Source organism: Ursus maritimus, unplaced genomic scaffold, assembly GCF_017311325.1.
Source record: "Ursus maritimus isolate PB19 unplaced genomic scaffold, ASM1731132v1 scaffold_8, whole genome shotgun sequence".
In the NCBI taxonomy this organism is placed as follows: Eukaryota; Metazoa; Chordata; class Mammalia; order Carnivora; family Ursidae; genus Ursus; species Ursus maritimus.
Genome location: NW_024426996.1, coordinates 23,495,552 through 23,510,514, shown reverse-complemented (window position 1 = coordinate 23,510,514; position 14,963 = coordinate 23,495,552). Strand labels below are relative to the sequence as shown.

The following is a 14,963-nucleotide window of genomic DNA, read 5'->3' as shown; positions in this document are numbered from 1 at the left end:
AGGGAGCCTGATGCAGGGCTCGATCCCAGAACCCTGGGATCTTGACCTGAGCTGAAGCAGACACTTAATGACTGAGCCACCCAGGCACCCCTATAACTGGAGTTTAAATTAAAAAAAGAAAAAGAACCCAGCAAGTAAAGGTGATTGCCAGACATATGCATATATTCATTTTTCAACATGTTTTGGTAGGCAAAAGTGTTTTATATTTAAAATGTATCCAAAATATTGTTATAATTTGTAAGTATAGATAGAACCAAAATGTACAGTAGACATACATATCTTTATTGCATATCTCAATGAAAGGGGTGCATGGGTGACTCAGTTGGGGAAGTGTCCGACTCTTGGTCTCGGCTCAGGTCTTGATCCCAGGGTTGTGAGTTCAGGCCCTGTGTTGGGGTTCCAGTGTGGAGCCGACTTAAAATAAATAGATAAAACCAAACTACCACCACAAAATCTCAATGAAAAGAAAAAGTTGCTGAAAAAAATCAAATTAAGACCAGAACTACTAATTCAGTTATGAAATATTTGCACTCTTATCTGTTTCCTTAGCTTATAATTTTTTTCATAGTACATTTCATGAATTATAGCCTTTTTATAAAATTGTTGCCCTGCACAAATACATGCTATGATTTTTGGGTAAAAAGTGTGGATTTGCATTAAAAATTATTTGGGGAATGTTTATTACACACATGGATGCATTTGACTCATACAGTCTTGACTCCAGTAATATGTTAATGTCTCCATTGTAAGTGAAGATTGTAATATGGCAGATAGATCAAGTACAAACACATAACTTCTAGATACAGAAATGTTTTCATAGTCACAAAAGAATAGTTCTAACCGTCAGATTTCTGAGATTTGCTGACGTAGAAATGAATGAATGTACATTGCAACAGGCAGGAGAAAATCTGTTTCCTATTGTGGAATTCTTATCACTTTAGTTGTCACAGTTAAACTTGTTCTAGGTTTTCAGGTCCTCTTCCCAGGATGCCATACATTTTGATATTTTAAAAATTCATTCTTTTAATTTTCTGAAATGAGAAAATGAGAGGTTTTTAAGCGTTGTGCTTCTAATTTCCCAGTGATTGAGTTGACATGTAAAAACACACAAAGGAAAGCTAGTTAAACCAAAGAATGCTTCACACAAAATCCTAGCAGAATCTTTTCTGCAAGTCTGTTTTCTCAAAAGATCTGTCTTGGATAAAATCATTTATAAAATGGAAGTAGTCTGGTACCCTACCTTCATTATAATGCTTGCTTGCTTCGATTTGGGATTTAGGCATCTTTGTCCTTTATGTGCTTTCAGGGTGATACTGTTAATGGAAGATCCAAAACAGTCTTAAAATTTTGGATGGAAAAACATAAGCAAAACAAAAACATAAAACAAAAAAGCTTCCCACCACAGTCACCTTTAGCAAGTTCAATACTTACATCACTTCTGTTTTGTCACAGTTGTTACTTGGATAAATTATGGTTGCTTTCTCAATATCTGCCACTTTTACTGCTCTTACTCCAGGGCCTATGCAAAGACAGCGTCCCCCTTTGAACATGGGGAAGCCTAGAACAGATCACAGCATCAGTTACTAATACATCTGATTGCAGTGGATGATTGTATTTTATAGTCCTCGTGAAGAATGTAAGCAGGGTTTTCGTTAAGGGTAAGGATAGCAGTTTGTCAAATAGCACTTGACACTGCTATTACTGTCAAAGGAATGTAAGTAAGATGTTGATTTTCTCTTTAAATTTGTAAACAAACCATTAAAGAATAAAGGGAAGCATGAAAATTTATTGGAGATTAAGATTATTTGCCTCGTTTTTGTGCTCAAGAATATTTCCAGGAAGCTAATAACATTATCTAACATAAAATTTTAGACATTTAAAACTATTGCTTAAGGCTCTTGCCAGATATTGTAGCCAAATAAAAAACTCCATGAAGTTTATCAATTCTAGTTTCAGTAATCATCTCTAGTACCTTAAACACTTCAAACATTTTCTGTCAAAGCAGTAGTAACTTCTGATGTGTGAGGTTAAATAAAAATTTACTAAATCTTTTAAGAAAAGATGGGAAAAAAAAAGATTTGAAGCATTAGAAAATAAATTTATAAGCTAAGAAGTAAAAGTTATCATGTACCTTGAACAATTGTAGCACAGAATATCACAGCCAAGACTATAACGGTGCCCTTCACACTCATGTTTGTCTTTTGCTGCTCTTGCTGCTTCAGTGTTGATACTCTTCTTGGAGGGAGTAGAAATGCTGAACATGAAAGAAGTTCTTGATTGGCATATGTAGGGCATTTTTATACACCTATAATCCTGTCAGGGCAACAGGAATTCCCCTCCTTGAGTCATGCTCTTTTGCTTCCAAGAGTTTCTATTTTGCTCTCATCTACATGTCACTGTCCTTTCCTGTTTGTTACAGTGCTGCAAGTAATAAGAATGTGAAAGTACTTTGTAAAGAGTAAAGAGCTATATAAACATAGAATAGGGTACACGCAAATGGGAACCAGCCTTGTCAAAGTAGCATTTCCTAGAAATGTATTGCATTATGGGATTGACCATGGACAATGAATTCTGATTGCCATTCATTCTTTCATTCAGGAAGATTGTCTTCCTACCCTCAGTCTGTTCACCCTCCATTCTTCATATCACTCTAAAAAAGAACATTCTTAAACAGGTTTTATCACCTTTTGCTTTTAAGCCCAAACTCTTAATATGTAAGGCCTACGTTATTTGACATTGAATGACTTATTTAACCTTATTTATATTTATGCTGACTATAATTGCACAGCTAAACAAGTCTCCCTGTACTTCTGAATTTATATCCATTTGTTTTTGCGTGTTTAACATGCAAAACAGTTTTTACTTTATATATATTTTACAAGTGTTACTTAGTGTATAAAGTTGTATGACTTGTGGATTTTTAAAAAATGATTCTCTTCTCTCATGTGATGTTTTTACATCTTGGGTTCTACTTTGATTTAACCCTTATTTTCTTTTTATTTACCTTTACCTTTTCCACTCAAGCTTTCTAGCACTATTTGTTTTATTTTATTTTATTTTATTTTATTTTTTATTTTTTTTTTTTAAAGATTTTATTTATTTATGTGACAGAGAGACAGCCAGCGAGAGAGGGAACACAGCAGGGGGAGTGGGAGAGGAAGAAGCAGGCTCACAGCGGAGGAGCCCGATGTGGGACTCGATCCCGGAACGCCGGGATCACGCCCTGAGCCGAAGGCGGACGCTTCAACGACTGCGCTACCCAGGCGCCCCTAGCACTATTTGTTTTAAATGGGTCATATGCAAACACTTTAAAATGTCGTATCTAAAGGACATTTAATGGGTGAATTTATTTACTGAGTAATTGGTAATCTGTAAACTTTAAAAAATGCTTTCTTGCTGTTTTCTGTTTTCTTTATTTCTTCTTCCTTTTTTTTTAATTCCAGTATAGTTAACATACAGTGTTCTATTAGTTTCAGGTGTACGATTTAGTGATTTAAAAATTATGTACATTATTCAGTGCTCATCATGACCTTGATCTTTCTTCACCTATTTCACCCATCCCCCCACTCACCTCCTTTCTGGTAACCATCAGTTTGTTCCCTATAGTTAAGTGTCAGTTTTCTGGTTTCTCTTTTTACCTTTGTTCATTTTTTTTGTTTGATTCTTAAATTGCACATATGAGTGAGATCATATGGTATTTATCTTCTCTGAGTGACTTATTTTGCTTAGTATTATACTCTAGATCCATCCATGTTGGAAATGGCAAGATTTCTTTTTTATGGCTGAGTACTATTTCATTGTATGTATGCATGTGTATATTTCTATGTATATATAGAGATTTATATACACACCTCATCTTCTTTATACATTCATCTATGAATGGACACTTGAGCTGTTTCCATAATTTGGCTATTGTGAATAATGCTGCAATAAACATAAGGGTGCATATATTCTTTTGAATTAGCATTTTCATATTCTTTGTTTAAATACCCGGTAGTATGAGTTAGTTCTATTTTTAACTTTTGGAGGAACCTACATACATTTTTCCACAGGAACTCTAGCCGTTGATATACCTAGATTTCTTTATCACTTTAAATCTCTTTTCCTGAACGTTTTTCTTTCTTTTTTTTTTTTTTTTTTAAGATTTTATTTATTTATTTGGCAGAGAGAGAGAGCCAGCCAGCGAGAGAGGGAACACAAGCAGGGGGAGCGGGAGAGGAAGAAGCAGGCTCATAGCGGAGGAGCCTGATGCGGGGCTCAATACCAGAACGCTGGGATCATGCCCTGAGCCGAAGGCAGACGCTTAACGACTGAGCCACCCAGGCGCCCCCCTGGACGTTTTTCGTTTTTTTTTAAAGATTTTATTTATTTATTTGACAGAGAGACAGCCAGCGAGAAAGGGAACACAGCAGGGGGAGCGGGAGAGGAAGAAGCAGGCTCCCAGCGGAGGAGCCCGATGTGGGGCTCGATCCCAGAACGCCAGGATCACGCCATGAGCCGAAGGCAGACGCTTTAACGACTGCGCTACCCAGGCGCCCCCCCCCCCCGCCCCGAACGTTTTTCTTATGTGACTTGAAAGGAATATATTGTTTTATGTTTTGCTAGTAATCCATAGTTTGTCTGTTTTTTTTTTACCTCACATTTTCGCATTATTTACATCAACCATGAATAGTATCTTCTGGTTCTTTCTTTTTTAAGATGAGAAAAATCACTATCACACATTTCCTCCTATTTCCACTTCTGTTGCATAATCTGGGATATGTAGATAGTCTACTGTTCTCAAATGATTATTTTATATTATTTAACTTCTCTTTTGAGAATTATCTTTTACATTTTATCCTGAAATCTTATATTTATTTGCACATATTCCACATTTAAATTCTTTTTTTTTTTAAGATTATTTATTTATTTATTTGACAGAGAGAGACAGCCAGCGAGAGAGGGAACCCGAGCAGGGGGAGTGGGAGAGGAAGAAGCAGGCTCCTAGCAGAGGAGCCCGATGTGGGGCTCGATCCCATAACGCCAGGATCACGCCCTGAGCCGAAGGCAGACGCTTAATGACTAAGCCACCCAGGCGCCCCCACATTTAAATTCTTTTAACAACCAAAACTTTTAAAAACCTTAGTTTTCCACAATTTTATTTTTTTATTGAGATATAATTTAGATACCAAAAAATTTACCCTTTTAAAGTATACAGTTAAGTGTGGGAATTTTTTGTTTTTTTGTTTTTTGGGGTTTTTTTTTTGAGAGAATGCACACATGAGCTGTGGGGTGGTGGTGGCAGGCAGAGGGAAAGGGAGAATCTTAAGCAGGCTCCATGCCTAGTGCAGAGCCTGATGTGGGGCTTGATCTCACTGCTCTGAGCTGAAATCAAGAGTTGGGTGCTTAACTGACTGAGCTACTCAGGTGCCCCAGTTCAGTTGTTTTTAGTAAGGTTGTACAATATCTGATTCCAAAAATCTTATTTTCATTCCAGTATAGTTAATGTATAGTGTTATATTAGTTTTAGGCATTCAATATAATGATTCAGTAATTCCATATATTACTCAGTGCTCATCAAGATAAGTGTACTCTTAATCCCCTTTACCTGTTTCACCCATCCACCCACTCACCCACCTCCTCTCTGGTAACCATCTGTTCTTTATAGTTAAGAGTCTGTTTTTTTGCATTGTCTCTTTTTATTCCTTCATTTGTATCTTAAATTCCATGTATGAGTGAAATCGTATGGTATTTGTCTTTCTCTGAGTTCTTTGGCTTAGCATTATATAACCATCCATGTTGTTGCAAACAGCAAGATTTCATTCTTTTTTTTTTTTTTAAGATTTTATTTATTTATTTATTCCGAGAGAAAGAGCATGCACAAATGGGGAGGGGCAGACGGAGAAGCAGACTTCCTGCTGAGCAGGGAGCCTGACGCAGGACTCAATCCCAGGACTCTGGGATTATGACCTGAGCTGAAAGCAGACGCATAACTGACTGTGCCACCCAGGCGCCCAGGATTTCATTCTTTTTTATGGCTTAATAATACTCCATTGTATATGTATACCACATCTTCTTTATCCATTCATGTCTGGATGAACACTTCAGCTATGTTAATAATTTGGCTATTGTAAATAATGCTGCAATAGACATTGGGGTGCACATATCCTTTTGAATTAATGTTTTCATATTTTTTGTGTAAATAGCCAGTAGTGTGATTACTAGATCATATGGTAGTTCTATTTTTAATTTTTTGAGGAACCTCCATACTTTTTTACACAGATGCTGGACCAGATTGCTTTCTTTCTTTTTTTTTTTTTTTTTTAAGATTCCATTTTATTTATTTGACACAGAGAGAAGAGAGATCACAGGCAGAGGGAGTGCCAGAGGGAGAGGGAGAAGAAGGCTCCCAGCTGAGCAGGGAGCCCGATGCAGGGCTTGATCCCAGGACCCTGGGATCATGACCTGAGCCAAAGGCAGATGCTTAACTGACTGAGCCACCGAGGCGCCCCTGGTTTGCTTTCTACCAACAGTACCCAAGGGTTCCTTTTCCTCTCTGTCCTCGCCAACACTTGTTGTTTCTTGTGTTTTTTATTTTAGCCATTCTGAGAGTTGTGAGGTGATATCTCATTGTGGTTTTGTTTTGCATTTCCCTGATGATGAATGATGTTGAACATCTTTTCATGTGGTTGTTGGCCGTCTGTATATATTCTTTGGAGAAATGTCTGTTCATGTCTTCTGCCCGTTTTTTCATTGGATTGTTTTATTGGTGTTGAGTTGTGAAAGTTCTTTATGTATTTTGAATACTATCAGATATGTTATTTGTAAATATCTTCTCCCATTCTGTAGGTTGTATTTTAGTCTTGTTGTTTCCTTTTTTGTGCAGAAGCTTTTTATTTTGGTGTAGTCCCAGTGGTTTATGTTTGCTTTTGTATCCCTTGACTCAGGAGATATAGCTAGAAAAATGTTACCACAGCTGATGTCAGAGAGATTACTGACTGTGCTCTCTTCTAGGATTTTTATGGTTTCTTGTATCACATTCAGGTCTTTAATCCATTTTGAGTTTATTTTTGTGTGTGGTGTAAGAAAGTGGGCCAATTCCATTCTTTTGCATGTAGCTATTCTACATTTTTGTTTTGCCAATGCAATTTGTTGAAGAGGCTGTTTTTTTCCCATTGCCTATTCTTTCCTCCTTTGTTGAAGATTGATTGACCATATAATTGTGGGTTTATTTCTGGGTTCTCTATTCTGTTCCATTGATATATGTGCCTATTATTTTTTAAGAGAGGTGGGGAGGGGGAGAGGAAGAGTCTTAGGCAGCTCCACGCCCAGTGCGGAGCCCGACATGGGCTCCATCTCACAACCCTGAGATCATGACCTGAGCCAAAATCAAGGGTCAGATGCTTCACCAGCTTAGCCACCCAGGCTCACCCATGTGCTTATTTTGTGCCATTACCATACTGTTTTGATTACTACTGCTTTGTAATATAACTTGAAATCTGGAATTGTGATACTCCAGCTTTGATTTTTGTTTTCAGGATTGCTTTTGCTATTCGGGGTCTTTGTGGTGCTATACAAATTTTAGGATTGTTCTAATTTTGTGAAAAATGCTGTTGGTGTATTGATAGGGATTGCATTATATCTGTATATTGCTTTGAGTAGTATGGACATTTTAACAATATTTGTTCATCCAGTTCATGAACATGGGATGTATTTCCATTTATTTCTATTGCCTTTAGTTTCTTTCAGTGTTTTATGCTTTTCCATAGTACAGGTCTTTCACATCCCTGGCTGAGTTTAATTTCTAGGTATTTTCTTATTTTTAATGTAATTATAAATGGGATTGTTTCCTTAATTTCTTTGTTCCTTCATTATTAGCGTACAGAAATGCAACAGTTTTCTGTACCTTGATTTTGTATCCTGTGACTTACTGAATTCATTTATCAGTTCTAGTGTTTTTTTGATGCAGTCTTAAAAAAATTTCTATCTATAGTATCATGTCATCTGCAAATAGTTTTACTTCTTCCTTATCAGTTTGGATGCTTTTTATTTCTTGTGTTAGTTCTTTAGTTGTGATTGCTGTGGCTAGGACTTCCTGTACTGTGTTGAATAAAATTGGTGAGAATGGGTATCCTTCCCTTGTTCCTGACTGTAGGGGAAAAGTTCTCAGTTTTTGAATATGATGTTGGCTGTGGGTTTTTCATATAAGGCCTTTATTATGTTGAGGTATGTTCCCTCGAGACCTACTTTGTTGAGGATTTTTATCACAAATCGATGTTGTATTTTGTCAAATGCTTTTTCTGCATCTGTGGTAGTTTTTAATATATTGTTTGATTAGGGTTTGGTGGTATTTTGTTGAGGATTTTTGCTTCTGTGTTCATTAGAGATAATGACTTGCAGTTCTCTTTTCTGTACTGTCTTTATCTGGTTTTGGTATCAGGGTTAATATTGGCCTCATAGAATGAACTTGGAAGTTTTCCTTCTTTTTGTATTTTGTGGAATAGTTTGAGAAAAATGAGTATTAACTCTTCAAATGTTTGGTAGAATTCACCTATCAAGCCATCTGGTGCTGGACTTTTGTTTGTTGGGAGTTCTTTGATTACTGATTCAATCTCATTGCTGGTAATCCGTCCAAAATTTCTATTTCTTCCTGATTCAGTGGGAGGTTGTTGGTGTAGAATTTTTCATAATATTCTCTTACAAGCTTTTGTATTTCTGTAGTGTCAGTTGTTATTTTTTATTTTTCACTTGTGATTTTATTTGAGTCCTCTCTCTTTTTGGCTGAGTCTGGCAAAATATTTAGCAATTTTGTTGATCTGTTCTCTTGATTTTTGTTTGCTTGGTTTTCTCTTTTTTTCATTTATTTCTGCTCTAATTATTATTATTTCCTTCCTTCTACTGGTTTTGGGTTTTTGTTCTTTTTCTAGCACTTTTAGGTGTATGGTTATTTATTGAGATTTTTCTTGTTCCTTGAGGTAGGCCTGTATTGCTATAAACTTTCCTCTTAGAACAGTTTTGGTGCATCCCAAAGTTTTTGGACTGTTGTGTTTTAATTTTTATTTATTTCTATCCTTGGATTTCTTTTTTGATTTCCTGGTTAACCTGTTCATTATTTAGTAACATGTTATTTAACCTCCATGTATTTGTGGTCTTTCCAAATGTTTTCTTGTGGTTCATTTCTGGTTTCGTAGCATTGTAGTCAGAAAAGATGCATGGTATGACTTGATCTTTTTGAATTTGTTTAGACTTGTTTGTGGCCTAATATTCTGGAGAATGCTTAATGTGCACCTAAAAAGTATGTGTATTCTGATGTTTTAGGATAGAATGTTCTATATATATCTATTAAATCTACATGGTCCAATGTGTCATTCAAAGCCATTGTTTTCTTGTTGATTTTCTGATTGGGTGATTGGTCCATTGATGTAAGTGGGTTGCTAAATTCCCCTACTATTATTATATTACTGTCAGTTATTTTATGTTTGTTATTAACTATTTTATGTATTTGGGTGTTCCTATGTTGGGTGCATAAATATTTACAATTGTTGTATCTCCTGGTTTTGTTGTCTCCTTTATGAATTTATAATATCCTTTGTCTTTTCATTCAGTCTTTGTTTTTTTTTTTTTTTTAAGATTTTATTTATTTGAGAGGGAGAGTGAGTTAGAGCACAAGCGAGGGGAGGAGCAGAGGGAGAAGAAGCAAACTCCCTATTGAGCAGAGAGCCTGATGCAGGGCCCGATCCTGGGACTCTGGGATCATGAACTGAGCTGGTTAACCAACTCAGCCACCCAGGTGCCCCCAGTCTTTGTTTTAAAATCTATTTTCTTGGGGCGCCTGGGTGGCACAGCGGTTAAGCGTCTGCCTTCGGCTCGGGGCATGATCCTGGCGTTCTGGGATTGAGCCCCACATCAGGCTCCTCTGCTATGAGCCCGCTTCTTCCTCTCCCACTCCCCCTGCTTGTGTTCCCTCTCTCACTGGCTGTCTCTATCTCTGTCGAATAAATAAATAAAATCTTTAAATAAAAATAAAAATTAAAAAAAATCTATTTTCTCTGTTATAAGTATTGCTACTCCAGCTTTCTTTCAGCATCCATTTGCATGATAGATGTTTTTCTATTCTCTCATTTTCAATCTAGTGTCTGTAGGTCTAAAATGAGTCTCCTTGTAGGTTGCATATAGATGGGTCTTATTTTTTTTATCCATTCTGTCATTGTATGTCTTTTGATTGAAGTGCTTAGTCTATTTACATTCAAAGTTTAATTATGAATAGATATGTATTTATTGTCATTTTGTTACTTGTTTTGTGGTTGTTTCTGAATTTCTTTCTGAAGTTGTTACCAGTGGGAGAGTCTGTGTTGTGTGAATGGAGGTTTTGTTTCTTGAATTTCCCATGAAAGGTTTACATGAGGATATGCACTCCAATAAAGACAACCAGAAGGAAAGTAGCAAGAACAAAGTGGTCTGTTAAGTACAGTACACAGTCAAGGTGGGAGAGTGGGCAGGCCTAGAGGTAGCAACTGCACCGAGGTTATGGATGTCTTTTCTTTTTATGTTTGCAGAGGTTATGGATCATAGCCAGGGCAGTCCCAACTGAAGTTGTTTCTAGTACTCTAAGAGACTCCTCCTACTGGTTGGGAGGGGGAGTTTTAGGCCCTACAAGGTTCTTGTTGGAACTGTCATGGCCATCTTTCCCCATGGGTGGGGGTGAGAGGATCAAAACCACAATGTAAATATAATATAATGAAGTTATAAGTTACCTGGGGCAAAGGTTGAAGAGGAGAGTACATGTTCTGCACTTGTGGCTCTTGTCAGCCTCAGGGTGATAGAAACCAGTAAGGCCAGGATGTTGTTCCCTGAGGCTTCTAATGTGTCACCTATTTATCACTGCCTGTGCCTCCAGCTTATGTCTGACTGCCTACTCTGTCAGTCCTTGCTTCTCGTTCTCTTTCATGGTTTGCTGGTTTTCTTTAACGGTATATTTGGATTTCTTTTTCTTTATTCTTTGCATATCTAGTACTGGTTTTTGATTTGTGGTTATCATTAGGTTTGTATATAACCTCTTCTGCATATAGCCATCTATATTGTAAGATTGTCTTTAAAGTTCGAATCCATTTTTTACTTCTTTTCTCCCCACATTTTAGGTATATGGTGTCATATTTTACATCCTTTTATTTCATTAGTTCCTTGACTGATTTTTTTACAGAAATATTCATTTCTGCTGCTTTTGTGTTTCCTGTTATCATATTGTCACTTTTGGTCTTTCCATTCATAGTCCCCTTTAATATTTCTTTCAGGTTTGGTTTAGTGGTCATGAACTCCTTTCATTTTTGTTTGTCTGGGAAACTCTTTATCTCTCCATCTATTCTGAATGCCTTGCTGGATAGCGTATTCTTGGCTGCAGATTTTTCCCATTCGGCACTTTGAATATATCATGCTACTCTTTTCTGGCTTTCCAAGGTTCTGCTGAAAAATCACTGGTAGACTTACGGTTTCCCTTGTATGTAACTGTCTTCTTTGGTCTTGCTGCTTTAAAAACAATTTGTTTCTACTACATTTTGTCATTTTAATTACAGTTTATGTTGATGTGGATCTGCTCTTGTTGATTTTGTTGGGGGTTCACTGTGCCTCCTGGATCTGGATATTTGTGTCCCTCCCCCAGATTAGGGAAGCTGTATTTTCTTAAGACAAATGTTTCTGCTCCCTTTTCTCTTCTTCTGGGATCCCTATAATACAAATGTTATTACGTTTGATGGAATCACTGAGTTCCCTAAGACTTTTCCTGTTTTGCATAATTCTTCTTGTTTGTTCAGCTTGATTACTTTCCATTACTCTGTTTTCCAGGTCATTAATTCATTCCTCTGCTGTTGGTCATTACATCAAACATGTTTCTTACTTCATTTAGTGAACCCTTTGTCTCTGCTAGGTTATTCCTTACCTCTGTGTTAAGGGTCTTACTGATACCTTCTACTCTTGTCAAGTCCAGTGAGTATCTTTATGATCATTACTTTACTTACTTACTTACTTATTTGGAGGGGTGGTGGCAGGGGCAGGAGAGACAGAGAAAGAGAATCCAAAGCAGGCTCCACGCCCAGTGCAGAGCCCGATGTGAGGCTTGATCTCACAACCCTGAGATCATGACCTGAACTGAAATCAAGAGTAGGACACTTAACCGACTAAGCCACCCAGGTGCCCCTATGATCATTTACTTTAAATTCTCTATCAGGCATGTTACTTATATCTGTTTAGCTTAGATCTCTAGCCATGGCCTTGTCCTGTTCTTTCATTCAGGACATATTCCTTGTCTTCTCATTTTGTCTAAGGATAGTCAGTTACCTCTCCTGTTTTTGAGGGTAATGGTCTTATGAAGAAGTGGTCCTATATGTCCTGCAGTATCATGTCCCCTGTTTCCCAAGGCCTGGCATGTCAGGGAGTGTCTCCAGTATGTGCTGAATGCTTTTGTAAACCAGCTGCTTTATCCTTCAAGCCCGTCATCTGCAAAGGCTCTCTTTGCCTGTTGCAGGTGATGTTTGGTCCCTGGCCTGAATGTGGCGAGTTTTAACTAAGTGTGCTCTTCTTTGCTTGTGAAATGAGGCCTGTTGCCACCACCATCAGAACCAAAGCCTCACAAAATTCCTGAATTGGGAGACATGGTGTTGGCAGGGCAAGTCTTCTGTGGGGCGGCGGGGGGCATACTGTGACTCAGGCAAATGTGGCTTTGAAAGGCAGTTCCACCAGAGTGCAGGAGGCTAGGGCTTAGCATAAGCAGGTTAGGTAGCGAGTATTGGTGCTGTGTTGGTTCTGCAGGTGGTCCTGTGGCTATGTTGAAGGGTGGGGGAAGGAAATAGCACCTGCCAGTTCCTTTGTTCCCAGAGGGGTCCCTCCATGAGCACTGCCTCTCTGGAGTACTCGCTGAGATTAGTGAATAACCTCCCCACTGTGTGCCCCAGACCTGCTTCAGATCACTGTTTCTACTCTATGTCCCCAGACTGTTTGCCCTGCCTTCTCTACAAGAGCAGTCCCAATGGTCTCTGGGCCTTCCCTGAGCCAAGCCTGCTGACCTTTAAAATTCCAGACTTTAAACCCCGATGATTGCAAGAACTCATGAAATTGGTCCCTCTCACTTTCCAAGCCAGTTGCTTTGGGGATTCATCTTCTCCATGTGGGCTCCCTTGTGTGCCAGTCTGTCTCTTTCCTTTCTCAACAACTGGAACTCCCTCCCCACCATGGCAACTATGATCCATTTCTCTCTCAAAAGCGTCTCTGCACTTCCTACCTTCTTTAATGTGGCCTCTTCTCTACCTTTAGTTGTGGAGTTGTTCTACGAGTCTTCAGGTGGATTTCTGGGGTATTGAGGATTATTTGATGGTTATTTAGTTGTATTTGTGGGGCAAGGTGAGCCTAGGGTCTGCCTACTCTGCTGCCATCTTCCCCTGCTCTTGCTGATGGGTCTTTTTTTTTTTAATCCATTCTTTCACCCTGTGTCTTTTTAAAACAAAAAATTTTTAAAAGGTTTATTTATTTCACACAGAGAGAGATAGCAAGTGTGCACTTGGAGTGGAGAGAGGGGTAGAGAGAGAGGGAATCTCAAGCAGACTCCATGCTGAGCATGGAGCCAATGTGGAGCTTGATCTCACAACTGTGAATCACAACCTGAGCTGAAACCAAGAGTTAGACACTTAACCGACTGAGCCACCCAGGTACTCCCCACCCCGTGTCTTTTGATTAGAGTATTTAGTCCATTTACATTCAAAATAATTGTTGATAGGGTATGTATTTATTGCCATTTTGTTACTTATTTTATAGTTGTTTTGTAGTTCTTTTTCTTTCTTGCTCTCTTCTTTCACAGTTAGTTGGCTTTTTTTAGTGATATACTTGGATTCTGTTTTCTTTATTTTTTGCATTACTATTACTCTTTTCTTAAAGATTTTATTTGTCAGAGAGAGAGAGGGAGAGATAAGGAGAGTGCAAGCAGGGGGAGCAGCAGGCAGGGGGAGAAGCAGCTCCCCACTGAGCAAGGAGCATGATGTGGGGCTTGATCCCAAGACCCTGGGATCATGACCTGAGCAAAGGCAGGTGCTTAACGGACTGAGCCAGCCAGGTGCCCACTATTACTGATTTTGATGTGTGGTTTGTTTATAACAGCTTCTGCGTCTTCCGCATGTAGCGGTCTGTAGTAAGTTGACGGTCACTTAAGTTTAAGTCTATACTTTATTCCCCTCTCACCCACATTTTAGGTATGTGGTCTCATACTTTGTTTACACCCTTTTATTCTGTGAGTCCTTTTAATGATTTTAACAGATACATGCATTTTTTACTACTTTGTGCTTCATACTTTTCTCTTATGGTCTTTCCTTTCTACTAAAAAATTCCCCTTTAACATTTCTTATAGGGTGGTTTACTGGTCATGAATTCCTGTAACTGTTGTCTGTCTGGAAAACTTTTTTAAATTATTTATTTATTTATTTGAGAGAGGAGAGAGAGAATGAAAGAGAAAGCATGAGCAGGGAGGGGCAGAGGGAGAAGCAGACTCCCTGCTGAGCAGGAGCCAGATACGGGGTTCAATCCCAGGACCCCAGATCACAACCCGAGACAAGGCAGATGCTTAACCAGTTGAGCCACCCAGAAGCCCCTGAACTTTACCAAATTTCTAATGTTAAAGGAGCTATATCTGAAAGAGGAGCACAAAGAGAAGAAATAAGCTTTTAGTTTTCAGTGATTGAAGATTTGAAAAATAGTTACTGACAGTTCAATTTACTTTGCTTTTTAACTATGTCTATTCATGCTGGCTATCTGTGTCTTGTTCCTGGAGTTGACTGATGGTTTTCCATTGTCTTAATTAAATTTATTGCAAAGGAGAGGATTTCCTGGACTAGCTAAGCTACAGGTGATTTATTGAACTACAGCTTTTTCGTTTTCTTGGAAATTACTCAATTAAGATTTTGATCTGCCATTCTTTGTCTGAAAGGAAAACTCAATATTTACACTTT

The 14,963-nt window shown here is 38.2% G+C and overlaps 2 protein-coding genes across 3 annotated transcripts in view; one reads left to right on the top strand and one right to left on the bottom strand.

Moving 5' to 3' along the window:
• ART3 (ADP-ribosyltransferase 3 (inactive)) overlaps positions 1-14,963 on the top strand; it is a 150,256-nt gene that overhangs the window by 47,782 nt on the left and 87,511 nt on the right. The window lies entirely within an intron of this gene.
• CXCL11 (C-X-C motif chemokine ligand 11) lies at positions 447-2,621 on the bottom strand. Its single transcript, XM_008693240.2, has 4 exons — positions 2,132-2,621; positions 1,432-1,558; positions 1,241-1,313; positions 447-1,031 (listed from the first exon to the last, which is right to left on the bottom strand). Exons 1-4 carry the CDS (start codon positions 2,190-2,192, stop codon positions 1,008-1,010), a joined length of 285 nt encoding a protein of 94 aa, XP_008691462.1. The 5' UTR covers positions 2,193-2,621; the 3' UTR covers positions 447-1,007.

Coding starts and splice junctions, on each gene's coding strand:
- CXCL11 (XM_008693240.2), bottom strand. CDS start 2,192: ATGAGTGTGAAGGGCACCGTTATAGTCTTGGCTGTGATATTCTGTGCT. Junction 1,314..1,431: donor TGTGACAAAACAGAAGTGAT/GTAAGTATTGAA, acceptor TTCCATTAACAG/TATCACCCTGAAAGCACATA. Junction 1,032..1,240: donor AAGCAAGCATTATAATGAAG/GTAGGGTACCAG, acceptor TTCTCATTTCAG/AAAATTAAAAGAATGAATTT.